The sequence below is a fragment of the Anas platyrhynchos genome, chromosome 1 (genome assembly GCF_047663525.1).
Source record: "Anas platyrhynchos isolate ZD024472 breed Pekin duck chromosome 1, IASCAAS_PekinDuck_T2T, whole genome shotgun sequence".
NCBI lineage: Eukaryota > Metazoa > Chordata > Aves > Anseriformes > Anatidae > Anas > Anas platyrhynchos.
The window spans coordinates 25,838,366-25,854,097 of record NC_092587.1 but is presented as its reverse complement, the minus strand read 5'-3'; the positions used below and the strand labels follow the sequence as shown (position 1 = coordinate 25,854,097).

Genomic DNA, 15,732 nt, shown 5'->3' with positions numbered 1-15,732 from the left:
CTTCCTATAGGAGTATTGGGTTTACATAGCCAGGTTTTATCTGCAGGGCGCTGCAGGGGTAGCCTCTGTGAGAAGAGTCCAGAAGGTGCCCCATGTTAGATAAGGGCCAGATTCCGTTGGCTCCAAAGGGACCTGATGCTGGCCAGAGATGAGCCAAAAATTGCTCTTTGTGCATCCGTGAGAGCATATTTAAGAAAGGGAAAACAAACAAAGCACACAGTGACACAACTGCAGCTGGGAGAGTGAGGGGTGAGAACCAGCCCTGCAGCCCCCAAGCTCAGTGCAGCAGGAGGGCAGGAGGTACTCCAGGCACGCAGCAGCAGTTCCCTTGCAGCTCGTGGAGAGGCCCCTGGTGGAGCAGGCTGTCCCCCTGCAGCCCATGGGTCCCGCATGGAGCAGATCTCCACGCTGCAGCCCCCCCATGGGTGGAGGAGCCCCCGGTGGAGCAGGTGGCTGTGGCCTGGAGGAGGCTGCGGCCCATGGAGAGCCCCCGCAGGAGCAGGCCCCGGGCCGGAGCTGCAGCCCGTGGAGAGGAGCCCGCGCAGGAGCAGGGGGTCTGGGGGATGCTGATGCCCGTGGGGGACCCGTGCTGGAGCAGTTTGCTCCTGGGGGATGGACCCTGTGGTACCGAGCCATGCGGGAGCAGTGCTTGAAGAGCTGCTGCCTGTGGGCAGCCCCCGCAGGCTCTGTCTGGGGCATCTCGCGGGAGGGACCCCATGTGGAGCAGGGGCAGAGGGTGACCGTGAAGGAGCGGTGGAGACAAAAGCATCAGGGACTGACCGCAGCACCCATTCCCCCATGCTCTTTGGGGTAAGAAGGTGGAAGAGGGTGGATGGGAGGAAGGTGGTTTTGGTTTCTTTCCTTTGTTTCTAACTTCTGTAGCTTGTTAATAATAGCCAATAGGTTTTATTGATTTCCATACTCTGAGTTTGTTTTGCCCTTCACAATAATTGTTGAGTGATCTCCCCGTTCTTGTCTCAACCCTTGAGCCCTTTCCTCTTTTCGAGGAGGGGGAGTGAGCAAGCGGTTGTGGTGGAGCTCAGCTGCCCACCGGAGTAAAACCACCGCAGAGGTGTGTCCCACAGTCACTGCATAGGCCAACAAGAAGTCTTGCAATGTGAATCCTTCACAGTGGATGAGAAGTGCCCCCTGCCCCCTTCTTTTGCTCCCTCCATAGAGGTTCACAGTCCGAGGCAGTCGCGTGCTGTGGCGGAGCAGGGGATCACGGTGGCCAGGCGCTTTTCCTCATCGAGGTCACTGGAGGCAGGCGAGGGAGCCACAAGGACCTGGCAAGTCGACTCCATGCTTCAAGACTTCCTCCAGCCAGAAGGAAAGAAGGGTAATGGTTGTAGGCGACTCCCTTCTGAAGGGAACAGAGGGTCACGTATGTTAGGTAGACCCTACCCATAGGGAAGTCTGCAGCCTACCTGGGGCTTGGGTCAAGGCCATTCCCAGGAAACTTCCTGACCTTGTTAGCCCCTCCGATTTTTCCCCATTAGTGAGAATTCAGGCTGGCAGTGATGAAATTGCTGAGAGAAGCGTGGAGGCTACCAAAAGGGACTTCAGGGGACTGAGGCAATTGCTGGATGCAGTGGGCACGCAGGTGGTGTTTTCCTCTATCCCTTCAGCCCTCCCCGAATTTGCCAGATGAGTGTCAGAAGATCTCTTTATATGGGAGAGCCCGAGTCTCCTTCCCAGAAGAACACCTTGCTCAGAGGATGCTGGTTTAAAGCCTACAAATCATTTGCCCTGCATTCAGAAATCCGGCCACAGCATTAAAGCTCTCTGCCAGCCTCATGGACAGTGTGGTTGAGGTCCCCCGCTTGTCGTGGGCTATCCCTTTTGCAAGGGAACCATTTCTAGCCACAGGAGGCAAATGACACCTCTGTCTTTGTGTATTCTCCCTTTGGCCATCCCAAGCCCTTGTCCCTAGCTTGCCCCTGAGTTTCCCTTGGTACTGTGAAACTCACAAGACACATCTGCAAAAGGCTTGGTCTGACTGTCACAACGGAAATAACACATTTGCTGTTCAGAGGATGCTCCTGGCCAGCAAGGGAGACAAGCAGAAGGAATCAGAGGGAATGGTCACATGGCCATGGGAGAGGAGAAGCAAAGCCCGGAAGGCATGTGAGGAATGTTTTAGCAATTCGTGTCCATAAAGAACAGTCCTGTCTGCCTCTGGGCCCTGCACTAGCAATTTAATTCTTGAACCACAGATGCAGTGTGTCCCAGTCTCCCCCTCATTCTAGTCAATCTATCAAGTCTTCAGAAAATACTCCTCAAATTTATGAACCTGTTTGCTTTTGTTATTCCGGACTTCTGTTTCTAACAGTTACAGCCTTTTTTTTTCTGTCTTCTTCGAGATTAACTTAACACTGCTATAGGTGTGACTCTCCCTGTGAATGGCTGGTGAAGAATGTTTTAATTACTGGTGAAGTGTCAATAGGAAAGTTATTTGTGTTTGTATGAAGTCTTTGATGTCTGGGGGTTTCAGAAGAACTGATAACAACTAGTGACTGTTATGGGATACTATGCAAACCTCTGGTATTTGGCCAGGTGGCCAAGATACTAAGAAGAAGAAAAAAAGAAGCTGAAGGACAGCTGGGAGACAAGACCTGCAGAAAATGTTCTATAAACTTGGTACGATGCCAAAGGAGTACAAAGGGGAAGGACTTGGAGAGGAAGACTACGAGCCTTCAGCATGAAAGACCCCTAGACACCCCCAGAGGAGACTGATGCGCATGCTCCAGTAGGAGGGACTGGACCCCGGAAGCTAATTATAATAACCTGGTTTTTTTAGAAGTATTAATGAATATGTATTAGTCTAGGAGCATAAAAATCAGCTGCTTGATGTAACTGGGGTGCATCCTGCTGGAACGGAGACTCCCAGTGCACCCAGTGCTGTTTGCTAACCTCTATTCTTTTATATTCTTTTAATAAATCTTATTTTTTTTATTTAATCCTAATTTGAATCCTGAGCCATTTCTAACAGGGAGAAGAGAAGAAGACAAAGACCCGCACTACATGACATGGTTTATTAAATGACAAGGTGGGCGACAGAACTTGGAATTAAAGGCGGGCTGTTATCTGCACAGAACCGCCTTGTTTTCTGGACTGGGACGTCCTCTGCTCCACCTTCATCTGGTCTGTAATAATGTTCAGCTGTGAAAATAGGGAAATGCAAAATAAGGAAATGCACAAGGCAAGAACACATGTTTTCACCTCCAATTACCAGTATGTGAAAAGTTAGTGAAGGAAATTCCAGAAGCTACAAACGGAACGTTGTGAGCTAACCTGCAAACTACTCTTGCTTAGCAGTGTTAGCCTTAGTCCTCTGCAGCCCTCTTCATCCTCGAGTGTCCCTACTCCCTAAGCATTCAAACTGGGCATTCTTTGGAACACTACTCCTAAAATGCAGCTTCCGAATTCACTTGAAAAGGCTGAAAAGGATCTGCCTTTGAAAAGGCAAACATGTTCGTGCTGCCACCTGGCCCTACCGCAGCCTTCGGTGTGGCATGTCTTTGTCTGGTGCCTGTTCTCTCATTACCATTTGTACGGTCATTTTGTTTATTCTCCCTTTCTTTCCCTTCACTCTTTCCCTTATGGCTTTGCAGAAGAAGAAGGGCACTCTGTATTTTGCACACCCCCCAATGACCAGAGGTCTTCAGCCCTCCCCCATACAGTTGTGTACTCTTCTGATGCTTAGCAGTTGTTTTAGCATAAAGACGGTGTGTTTTGGACCCACAAAAGGGATTCTAACTTGAGGCTCAGAAGCGTAAGCTTGCTCACAGATATTCTTTCAGAGAGGTTGAGAATAACATTTATGAATGCTGACCTTAGGCACGCAGGCTTCAGTGGTGCTTCGGGTGGAGCTTAGCTTGTTTTTGTCTAGACTCTGACGAGCTCTGAAAAAGTCAGATGCATGCAAGAATTATATTTGGTTACAGTTTGGCAAAGCTGCTCTCCAGGTCTTTGACCAGCATTTGACTTCTGAGAGTGGAAGGGATGAATGGCGTCTAAACACAAAAACATCATTTGATTTGAGGTTTTTGGAGAGCCTGCATCCATGGTGCAAAAGTATCACCGATGCTGTGGATTTATGTGGCTTCTTCTGGAAGATGCATCAGCTGCATAAAGAGTCAGGGATATCCTCCCCTGCCTAAGGAAAACTCCAATCTCAGACTTGCTGCCGAAATGGCAGCCAAAGCCATAGACTTCACAGAATCAGGTTCTGCTCTCTAGAAGGCTCATACTTCTTTAAGCATTCTTAGTTTGTTGCCACGACAATAGGACATGCAGTTCCTCTTTTCTGCCTTACATCGCTGTATTGGGTGTACATGGCAGGGTTTGGGTTGCACGGGGCTGCAGAGGTGGCCTCTGTGAGAAGGATCTCCACGCTGCAGCCCCCCCATGGGTGGAGGAGCCCCCGGTGGAGCAGGTGGCTGTGGCCTGGAGGAGGCTGTGGCTCATGGAGAGCCCCCATGGGAGCAGGCCCCGGGCCGGAGCTGCAGCCCGTGGAGAGGAGCCCACGCAGGAGCAGGGGGGCTAGGGGGAGCTGCCACCCATGGGGGACCTGTGCTGGAGCAATTTGCTCCTGGGGGATGGACCCCGTGGTACAGAGCCGTGTGGGAGCAGTGCTTGAAGAGCCGCTGCCTGTGGACAGCCCCCGCAGGCTCAGTTCAGGAAGGACAGCATCCTGTGAGAGGGACCCCACGGGGAGCAGGCGCAGACAGGGACTGTGCAATTGTAGGCATATTTACTGACATCATGTTGACCAGGCATACAAGAGGGTTCTTAGGAGGAGAATGTACAAGGAAAAAGCAGCATCTTGCTCTCACTCCAAAAAGCAGTCTGCACATACCTTTGCAGGTTTTTTCTCTGGAAGTCTTCTGAGCTTTCGTTCCTCCTGACAGTAGTGCTTGTACCTTTCCAGTTTTGCCTCAATGGACTCATCTGGAAAAGTATGCTCTTGCAGTGTCTTTCTCCCTCCATCGTCCTCTTCAGAGTCAGCATGTCTGCTTCTGTGCGTTGGCTTCTTGCTCGGAGAAGCACAAGGAGGAGATCTTGACAGTTCATGCATGTCTGGGGAGGCTGCCCGTGTCTGAAGCAGATAATGAAACTTCCATCACCACAAAGAAGAAGAGAACCATCCCCCCATCAGTCGCACATAGCCAGTTTCAAGGGCCCAGCCTCACTGAGGGCACGGCACTCGCCTCCTCACTACCACCAGCAGTCAAGGCAGAACACGGAAACTACCACAGGGCAACGATCCTATTTCTCAGGAGGAGAAAGTAAGCCTTTTCCAAAGGCTCCATACATAATTCTGTTCAGTTCAGTGACTTCTGCGCCAGTGGAGAACAACGCCTCACAGAAAGAAAGAGGTGCAAGACCCCGAATACAAATATGTCCTGCGACTTCTGGTATGAGCACTTGTTCCTTTTCAGGCCCTTTCTTATCTCTGTCTCATGCTGTTGCTTTTGCACGAGACTCACCTTGGAAGTCTTCAGGAGATCTTTGAGGTATGCCACCTCTTCTTGCAGCTGGCCATTGGTCTTCTCCAGTTTTTCCTGAGAGCCACGCAGAGCAGACAGCTCTTCTTGCAGGTTGCAATATTGTGCTTCTAGCTGCCTGCGTTTTTCAGACATCATCTCCAGCTGCTGCGAAAGTTCTTTGAGCTGTGGAGAGCAAAGCACAAAGGGGTAGGGCGTCAAGATGGTGTTTGTCACCTTCTGACTTGGTATTGAAAGCAAAGGATTCCCCAAGTTTCCATCCTTCCTCGGTTCTTCTGCAGGGAGACGAGACTGGCCTGAAAGGTGCTAGGGACGCTCTTGCCCGAAATGCTCCTCTGCTCGTGGGACATCAAACATGCCTCTACCCAGACACCAGAAAGAACGCCTATTGTGTGTGTGTTGGGGGAAGCGCTGCAGTGCAGAACGGAGTAGGCATGAGCAACCAATGCTCTTCCTGCCGTTACTCTGAAAGCTTTGGAAACAGTGCCTCAGGAGGCCACTTTGACAGAGCTGCTTGAGGAAGGCCTTTTCTCTCTAAGTCAAAGCTGATGTGTGGTTGCAAGGATACGGAGGATATAGCAGATGTTCCATTAAGTCCCAAAGGTCAGCTGTGGTGCTGTCTTGCTCTCCTCCTCCAGAAATATACCCTTTTTATACCTACTAAAAATACACTCGGGAGGTTCCTGCCTATTATAAATAGAAAGCAAACAAACAAACAAAATAAAACCAAACAAAACAGAAAAACAGAAACCCTCAAAAATAAAAAAAAATCAAAAGCTAAATGAATCTTCATATTACAGTGCCTACACACAATGCTATTTCCTCTCAAATAACAGCACTCTTCTAATGGCAGTGAAGCCACGAGAATGCTACGAGCCTTTGGACTAAGAATGGGCCACCACAAGGGCACTTGAGTCCTTCTACAGAACCTTCTAAAGCACACGTGTGCCTTAGCAGCACCTCTCAGTAACGAGGGGAAAGGTAGCTAAAGGGTTCCATGCAACTGAACAAGACACCCATGGCAGCTCAAAAGCACTTCTTGGTCCTCGACATCAGGGTGCCCATGGCTAGGGAAAGACGGCCTGAGACAGCAGCTGGTGAGCGGCAAGTTACAAAAACGTCACTGTCTCAACTCCTAAGACAGGGCTCCAGAAGTGATCTTGGGCAGAGCCAACTTCAGACAGGTGGAGTTGCACCTGCCAGAACTGAAAAGTGCCATGGCCTGTGAAGCCACTGAGCCCGCCAGCCTTGCTGTGACTCTCAGCTCGTCCTTCCTCCACAGAGCAGCCTGCCCTCAGAGTGCCCCCACAGATACTGCTCTGCACGTTCATTTTGACTCATAACGACAACTGCATCTGCGTTCACCTGCTACGTATGACAACAGAAGGAGCACCAAGGAGAGAACAGACAACTCACAATACAAGAAGCAGCATGGCAAAGAACAACACAGGCATGAACATTAACAGACAAAAAAAAAAAAAAAAAAGACAAAATCCTGCAGAATCCAGAGCTCATGTTTACCTATCACATAGCCAGTTTCAAGGGCTCAGCCTCACTAAGGGCAGGCCACTCTGCCTCCTCACTACCAGCAGTTGTCAAGGCAGAAGCCAGAAACTGCCCCAGGTCAACCGTTCATTTTAATCTGGACGACACCAGTTCTCAGCACTCCGTTTTAACCTCAGAGCTAGTACTAAGACATTTTGCCTCTGTAAGACAGTGCTCTGCTTGTAAGCCTTTTCCATAGGCTCCATACACAATTCACGGGGACTTCTGCACCAGTGGAGAACAACACCTCACAGAAAGAAAGAGGGGCAAGACCCCAAATACAAATATGTATGCCACCTCTTCTTGCAGCTGGCCATTGGTCTTCTCCAGTTTTTCCTGAGAGCCACACAGAGCAGACAGCTCTTCTTGCAGGTCGCAATTTTGTGCTTCTAGCTGCCTGCGTTTTTCAGACTCCATCTCCAGCTGCTGCGAAAGTTCTTTGAGCTGTGGAGAGCAAAGCACAAAGGGGTAGGGCGTCAAGATGGTGTTTGTCACCTTCTGACTTGGTATTGAAAGCAAAGGATTCCCCAAGTTTCCATCCTTCCTCGGTTCTTCTGCAGGGAGACGAGACTGGCCTGAAAGGTGCTAGGGACGCTCTTGCCCGAAATGCTCCTCTGCTCGTGGGACATCAAACACGCCTCTACCCAGACACCAGAAAGAACGCCTATTGTGTGTGTGTTGGGGGAAGCGCTGCAGTGCAGAACGGAGTAGGCACGAGCAACCAATGCTCTTCCTGCCGTTACTCTGAAAGCTTTGGAAACAGTGCCTCAGGAGGCCACTTTGACAGAGCTGCTGGAGGAAGGCCTTTTCTCTCTAGGTCAAAGCTGATGTGTGGTTGCAAGGATACGGAGGATATAGCAGATGTTCCATTAAGTCCCAAAGGTCAGCAGCGGTGCTGTCTTGCTCTCCTCCTCCAAAGGCCCGTTGTGTTGGTCACCAGCAGAAAGGGGGGAAGAAGGGAAGAGAAAGCACAACCACTCTCAGATTTATCCCTATAGTGCAGCCTTTCCATACCTCAGCTTTAGCCGTTCTCAATTCCTCTCGCAAGCGCTCTGCATCTTTCTCATCGTCCCTGCGCTGGCTCTCAGTAGCCTCAGGTGGGGCTTCTGACACAGACAGACTTTCAGGAGCACCAGGAAGCTCCATCTGCAGCTGTCTGTCTCGATCCTAAAGAAATGGGGTTCCGTGAGCATGACAAAGTCAGTGAGAACCTGGGAATATGAGCTGTGCTTTTACTCATTAGCTTCTACAACGAGGTCAGTCTTCTGCCTGAAACAAAGCATTGGAAGCGCGCCACCGCCGGGCATCTGCACAGCTGGGGACCTCTCTCCATCTTTCTTAGCGTCAACCACCAGCAGCTCTTTGTGAGGGTTTCTGTTTCTTAAAACACAGGGGAGGCTTAAGGTTTTTTCTCTTCTTGGAACATAGGCTGAGAGACTGGGCAGGGGCTTTCTGCCTACACAAAAAGGCGGGCAGCGGAGAATGGACTCTGCAGAACTGTTGTTGCCTCCAGGGGCATTTCAGCACTTGCAAAGCAGAGGCCAGACTTCTTCTGCCAGAGCTTAAGCATGGCCTGGAATCTCCCTGCAGCTTCTGAGAACATGCTCGCAACCAAGGCATGCACACTGAAAGCAGAGCTGCAAGCCCTCAGTGCTATTCTCTGGTATGCCTTTGTTGTTGGCCTTAAAAATTGCCACGTGAAGGTTACCAGAGCACTGGTGAGGTATGGTGAAAAGCAACAGGCCACTCCCAGCCAGCCCCTTTGAGAAGCTCAGAAGATTTTAAGCAGCGGGAAGAACCTTTGCTGCTTCGTTATGTAGAATATGCTTCCCCTCGACTGGAACTCTAACTGAAAGGCCAGCTGCAGTGAGACCCAGGTCTCCTAGCAGCTTGGCCAACCTTTTTTAGAAGCGAGTTTTTACAGACAGCAAACTACTCTGGTCATACCTCCCCACCAGAAGGGGGCTCCTAATGCACTGCCTTGCCCCTCCAGCTTGCAAAAAGCTCCCCAAAGAGCTTTCTGTGTTGGTCAGCAGCAGAGAGGGGGAAGAAGGGAAGAGAAAGCACAACCACTCTCAGATTTATCCCTATAGTGCAGCCTTTCCATACCTCAGCTTTAGCCGTTCTCAATTCCTCTCGCAAGCGCTCTGCATCTTTCTCATCGTCCCTGCGCTGGCTCTCAGTAGCCTCAGGTGGGGCTTCTGACACAGACAGACTTTCAGGAGCACCAGGAAGCTCCATCTGCAGCTGTCTGTCTCGATCCTAAAGAAATGGGGTTCCGTGAGCATGACAAAGTCAGTGAGAACCTGGGAATATGAGCTGTGCTTTTACTCATTAGCTTCTACAACGAGGTCAGTCTTCTGCCTGAAACAAAGCATTGGAAGCGCGCCACCGCCGGGCATCTGCACAGCTGGGGACCTCTCTCCATCTTTCTTAGCGTCAACCACCAGCAGCTCTTTGTGAGGGTTTCTGTTTCTTAAAACACAGGGGAGGCTTAAGGTTTTTTCTCTTCTTGGAACATAGGCTGAGAGACTGGGCAGGGGCTTTCTGCCTACACAAAAAGGCGGGCAGCGGAGAATGGACTCTGCAGACCTGTTGTTGCCTCCAGGGGCATTTCAGCACTTGCAAAGCAGAGGCCAGACTTCTTCTGCCAGAGCTTAAGCATGGCCTGGAATCTCCCTGCAGCTTCTGAGAACATGCTCGCAACCAAGGCATGCACACTGAAAGCAGAGCTGCAAGCCCTCAGTGCTATTCTCTGGTATGCCTTCGTTGTTGGCCTTAAAAATTGCCACGTGAAGGTTACCAGAGCGCTGGTGAGGTATGGTGAAAAGCAACAGGCCACTCCCAGCCAGCCCCTTTGAGAAGCTCAGAAGATTTTAAGCAGCGGGAAGAACCTTTGCTGCTTCGTTATGTAGAATATGCTTCCCCTCGACTGGAACTCTAACTGAAAGGCCAGCTGCAGTGAGACCCAGGTCTCCTAGCAGCTTGGCCAACCTTTTTTAGAAGCGAGTTTTTACAGACAGCAAACTACTCTGGTCATACCTCCCCACCAGAAGGGGGCTCCTAATGCACTGCCTTGCCCCTCCAGCTTGCAAAAAGCTCCCCAAAGAGCTTTCTGTGTTGGTCAGCAGCAGAGAGGGGGAAGAAGGGCAGAGAAAGGGCAACCACCCTCAGATTTATCCTTATAGTGCAGCCTTTACATACCTCAGCTTTAAATACGTTCAGTTGTGCTCGCAAGTACTGTATGCCTTTCTCCATGTCACTGCGCTGGCTCTCAGTATATTCGCGTGTGGCTTCTTGTAACCTTAATAGTCTTTGAAGAGCAACAGGAAGCTCCAGCTGCAGCTCTCTGTCTCGATCCTAAAGAAATGGGGTTCCGTGAGTGTGAGAAAGTCAGTGAGAACATGGGAATATGAGCCGTGCTTTTACTCTTTGTTCTACTATTAGGTTAGTCTTCTGAGTGAAATGAAGGGTCAGGCGCACACAAGCACCAGGCATCTGCGCAGCTGGGAACCTCTCTCCATCTTTCTTAGGTTCAACTATCAGCAGCTCTCTGTATGAGCCATGCTCTGCTATCCCTTGGTTGTTGGCCTAAAACTTGTCCATCTAAAGGTTATTTTAGTGCTGGTGGCGTACGGTCAAAAGCAATAATCCACTTATGGCCAGTTCTTTTGAGAAGCTCAGAAGATTTTAAGCAGCAGGAAGAACCTTTGCTGCTTCATTATGTAGAATATGCTTCCCCTCGACTGGAACTGTAACGGAACGGCCGGCTGCAGCAGGACCCAGGTCTCCTAGCAGTTTCACCAGCTCAGTGCAAACTGAAGAGCTGGGCTGGAGCACAAGTAGTTCAAGGGCCCCCAGTCACAACCATGTGGCAGAGGCAGCAACAGAGGGAAGCGAGCCCAGAGGTAAACTTGCCCCAAAGTAAGCGAGCCAAGTGGCAGCCAGTGGGTCCTTCACAGAAAGTACCTTGTGATCCGTGGGCAATTCAGCCTCTTCCTCCTGCTCTGCTCCTACAGCTGGCAGGGCGCCTACAAGGGATGGACGAAGCAAGACAGTGTGAGCATTCCTGGCACTCTGCGTTTCCCTGCCAGTCAAGCCCTGACCCCAAATAAGGGAAAGGGTCTGACGTCAGGCCACAGTCCTCATCAGCTCTTCCACACTACAGGATCCTACCTTCTCCATCCAAAGCACGTGTGTGAAATAGAAAACGCTCAGTCGTCAGAGGGCAAAATCTGCTGGGGACTGCTGTGTCTTGTGCAGCATCAGCAGAAGCTTCTCCCGTCTTTTCGCAGTGTGCGCGTTCTACCAGTTTCCTGGCAATGCTACGCGTAGAAAGAGAGAACGTACAGGCAGTCAGATCCAAAACATCCTTGCCCAGGATCCTTGCTCTTGCCGAGGACAGCAACTGACTTGGAACCGGTTCAGAACTGTCTGTGTGCGGTGTCAGTCTCCCCACGATGGTGGACCTGCTACGCCACCAGGGATCTCTTTGAGGGTTTATCTGAAGGGACACTGGTAAGATCCCCACTGAAAGAACAGGCGCCTCTTTCCTGGCCAGTGGAGTGGAACTGGGCTTAGTAACGCAAGCGGGATTTCTAATTTTCTTTTCATTAAACTTTATGCATCTACCACAGAGGGTGACAAATCAGCATGGACACTCTGACAACTCAGCCGCTCTAACAGCGACGTACAAAACACTCACCCAATGTGTCCCGACTGGAGAGCATAATCCACAGCCGTGTAGCCAGCAACATCTTTGCAAGTAATGGTAGCACCGTAGGAAAGAAGTAGGTCTACTACATCCATTTCCCCAACAGAAGCGGCAAGCATAAGAGCAGTCCTAAAGCATCCAAAAGATGATATATGAAACATAGCAGCATTTGCAGGCTCTGTGTTGTTGTTATTGTAATCCCTGTTTACTCCCCAAACAATTCCCTCCCCGATTCCTACAAGCTCAGGGAAAGCAAAGCCACACACAGGGGAGTGTTGCAGGACTGAGGCTGGAAGGCACCTCGGGACGCCTCCTGGCCAACTGCCTCCCCAGAACAGACTCAGCCCAGACCACGGGTCCAGACCACGTTGCTCAAGGCTTCTTCTATGCTGCTCTTCAAAGCCTCCAAGGATGGAGGCTGCTCAAACCCCTGGCACCACCTGCTCCCGATTAACCTTCCTCATGCCGAGAGGGTTTCTCCTAAGCAGCTCTGGGAAGGCCTCTTGTTTCACTTAATACCCATTGTCTCTCGGACAACACTGACTCTCTCTCTCCTGATCCTTCCAGTGACAATGCTAAGGAGACCCGCATGCACTTTGGAGCAATGCCTCACCTTCCAAAGTCATTTTTAGCACACACAGTCGCTCCTTTTTGAAGAAGAAAGTTTACCATCTCTTTATGATTGCTGGAGATGGCAAGAAGAAGCGGGGTATTTCCCCCCTGAAAGGATAAAGAATCCCAGTCAGAACAGCCCAGATGAATTAGGTGCCTTTCCCAAAGAGCAGCGCTACCCAAATTCAAAACTTACCCAGTTCTTTGCTTCAAGGCGTGCACCATGCTCAACTAACATCTCTGTTAGAGATGTGTTGGGAGCTGCGGCAGCCAGGTGAAGGGCAGAGTTGCCTCTGTAACCTTCCAGGTTTGGGTCGGCATGGTGCTCTAGCAGAATCGCCACGCATTCTTCATGCTGGCTCTCCACTGCCTGCAAACAACACAAAGAAAAGGAAGGACTCGTGCCATGTTTCACTCTGTCACAGCTACAGCAGCTTCCCAGTGCTGGAAGATAAGAGCGTCTTCCAAGACGAGCTCGTGTACGCCTATTACGTGCCGATTGCAACTTTCAGGTTTCTCTACAGGTTGGTGTGAAGAATGCAGCAAGACACTTGTCACTTGAAGCACAATCGATAAAGCCCCACTTAGAGCAGAGTAACGTGTTCCACATACCTTCATCAGTGGCGATCTGCCAGTGTTGTCGCAAAGGTTCAGCAGGCACTTCTCTTGCACCAGGAATCGAACAACATCTGCATGGCCGTTCGCACAAGCAAGGTGCAGAGGTGTCCTAAAACCAAAATAAATTAGCTTTCCACAGGCAGGCAGTGCCCGAAATCACTCCCGGCTCTGGAACACGCACAGGGCCACAAGTCTCCACTTGCCAATGCCAAGTGGAACGTAAGCTTTGGAGGCTGTGGAACTCCATGAAGACTGTGAAGTCCGTGTAAGCCTCCGAGTTTTTCCACAATCAAAATGGCACAAAAGCAGCAGAAGGGCGGTGAACGCCCCGACGCTGATCACCCACCAGACAGGAGAGAACTGCTAATGCCCGAGCGGCCGCTAAACAACCCCACAGGGAGAGGACAGGGCGGTGGCGGTCGGCAGGACACCCTTCGAGCAGCGCTCGAGCCGCCCCAGCAATTCCAAGCAAAGCTGGATTTTTCCCCTCTGCCAGCTGAGAGGGAAAAGCCCTCGCAGTGATCAGCTCTGACCCAGGGTTCCAGGGGAGGCGGTGCCCTTGCTGCGTGCTCCTGACTCTGCCCTGCGCTTCAGCCGTCTCTCCGCGCAGGGTGAAGGCTTTGCCAAGGGCTGGTAGGAGCACGTTCCCCTGACTATGTCCAGTGCCAGTGACTGCCTGGCCGGACGAGGCCCCGTCTCAGCCCTCCATCGCCTCAGCTCTTGCTGACACCTGCTGCAGAAGGAGGGTTGGTGCCAGAGCCGCGTACGCAGTGGCACCAGGCTGAAGCTCGCACGCCACAGGAGAGCGATCCCAGCCCGAGCCTTTAAGATGCCCCCCAGCCCCTCACCGCTTTGCCTGGTCCAGACGGTTTTTGCCTAGTCTCTTCAGCCACCAGTGCTTCCTCAGCCGGGCCAGGTCGCCACGGGCAGCCGCGCGGTGCAGCCCATGCAGGCCCTCCTCTGGCAGCTGGTGGGCATCGCTGTCTCTGGACAGCAAAGTGCTGCTGGGCATCGGACGCTCCTGGTGCCCCAGGAGCCTCTTCATGCTGCAGCAAGGATGTGGGCACAAGCCCAGCTGGGGCCACCGGAGCCCTGCGGGCCCTGCTTGGGTCCGACACGGACAGGCGCAGGGGCAGGGGAGCCGAGCCCCGAGCAGCGGCTGTGGCCTGGCGCTTCCAGGCAGGGCAGGGACGCACCGAGACTCCCAGCCAGGGCAGTGCTGTTGCTCCCACAGCAGAGGCAACAGCACTGAGCACTGCTGGGGGCACTGTACTGTGTCTCAGCATTGTGTCACATTACGTCACAATGGGCGTCACCAGGGGCGTCACTAGGCGTCACCAGAGCGTCCCTAGGTGTCGCCTTAAGTTGGAGGGCCACACTGCCCCACACTCCAGCAGTGACTGCGGCAGTTTCTGGCTCCTGCCTTCAGAGCTCTTTGTGCCTCAGTTGACGTTCTTCCGCAGTGTGGATGGGGATCTGGGGCCATGCGACGGGGCTGGGCTCCTCAGGAGGCACCGAGAACATGCCTGGCTGGCAAGGGCACTGCATTACTTCCCTGGGGCCATGGTTGAGCTGGCACCTGCCCCAGTTGTACTGGGTCTGGCTGGGATGGAGCTAACATTCCCTGCAGCAGCCCATACAGGGTTGTTCTCTGCACTTGTACGGAATCATTAAGGTTGGAAGTTGCCTTCAGGATCATCTGGTCCAACCATCACCCTACTACCACTGTCACTCACTAACCCACGTCCCTAAGCGCCAGGTCCAACCTTTCCTTGAACACCCCCAGGGACAGTGACGCCACCACCTCCCTGGGCAACCCGCTCCAATGCCCGACTGCTTTTTCTGAGGAGAAATGTCTCCTAATTTATAAGCTTATCCTCCCCTGGTGCAGCTTGAGGCCATTCCCTCCAATCCTGCCACTAGTTACCTGAGAGAAGAGGTGGACCCCCAGCTCGCCACACCTTCCTTTCAGGTAGCTGTAGACAGCAACGAGGTCTCCCCTGAGCCTCCTCTTCTCCAGACTAAACAACCCCAATTGCCTCAGCCGCTCCTCACAGGACTTGTGCTCCTGGCCCCTCACCAGCTTCGCAGCCCTCTTCCCGTTCCAGGGCCTCGATGTCCTTCTTGCACTGAGGAGCCCAAAGCCAAACACAGTACTCAAGGTGCAGCCTCACCAGAGCAGAGGACAGAGGAAAAATCACCTCCCTGTTCCTGCCGGCTGTGCTGTTCCTGATACTAACCAGGATGCCACTGGTCTTCTTGGACACCTGGGCACACTGCCGGCTCATGTTCAGGCCAGCATGGACCAACACGCCCGGATCCTTTTCCTCTGCACAGCTCTTGAGCCACTCTCCCCCAAGCCTGTGGCGCTGCATGAGATTGTTGTGGCCAAAGTGCAGGACCCGGCACTTAGCCATGTTGAACGTCATCCCATTGGCCTCTGCCCATCGAAGCATCCTGTCCAGGTCACTCTGCAGGGCCTTCTGTATTTTAGGAGTAGTTTTAGCTGTATTTTAGGAGTAGTTTTCCAAAGAATGCCCAGTTTGAATGCTTAGGGAGTAGGGACACTCGAGGATGAAGCGGGCTGCAGAGGACTAAGGCTAACAACACTGGTGTGCAATAGTCCTTTGCAGGTTCCCTTCAGATGTTCTGCGTGGAGCCTGTGGAATTTCTTTCACTAACTTCTGAAAAGCTTGAAGTTGGAGGTGAAAATGTGTTCCTGCCTTAAGCATT

At 51.9% G+C, this 15,732-nt stretch overlaps 1 protein-coding gene across 1 annotated transcript; it reads right to left on the bottom strand.

Annotated features, from left to right (window-relative positions):
* Positions 1–3,033: 3,033 nt before the first annotated feature.
* On the bottom strand, positions 3,034–15,500 carry LOC140001566 (uncharacterized). Its single transcript, XM_072033386.1, has 15 exons — positions 13,848–15,500; positions 12,994–13,108; positions 12,578–12,751; positions 12,383–12,489; positions 11,761–11,898; positions 11,232–11,380; positions 11,025–11,086; positions 10,260–10,415; positions 9,165–9,317; positions 8,070–8,222; positions 7,353–7,499; positions 5,493–5,675; positions 4,862–5,101; positions 3,836–3,905; positions 3,034–3,162 (listed from the first exon to the last, which is right to left on the bottom strand). Exons 1-14 carry the CDS (start codon positions 14,042–14,044, stop codon positions 3,852–3,854), a joined length of 2,028 nt encoding a protein of 675 aa, XP_071889487.1. The 5' UTR covers positions 14,045–15,500; the 3' UTR covers positions 3,034–3,162; positions 3,836–3,851.
* Between the last annotated feature and the right edge of the window lie 232 nt (positions 15,501–15,732).

What these genes read in the sequence shown, in the direction of transcription:
- LOC140001566 (XM_072033386.1), bottom strand. Translation starts at nt 14,044, where the DNA reads ATGAAGAGGCTCCTGGGGCACCAGGAGCGTCCGATGCCCAGCAGCACT. An exon ending in TGAGAACGGCTAAAGCTGAG is followed by an intron (nt 7,500 to 8,069) that starts GTATGGAAAGGC and finishes TGCTCTCCACAG; the next exon opens with CTCAAAGAACTTTCGCAGCA. An exon ending in CAGAGAAAAAACCTGCAAAG is followed by an intron (nt 3,906 to 4,861) that starts GTATGTGCAGAC and finishes TGACTTTTTCAG; the next exon opens with AGCTCGTCAGAGTCTAGACA.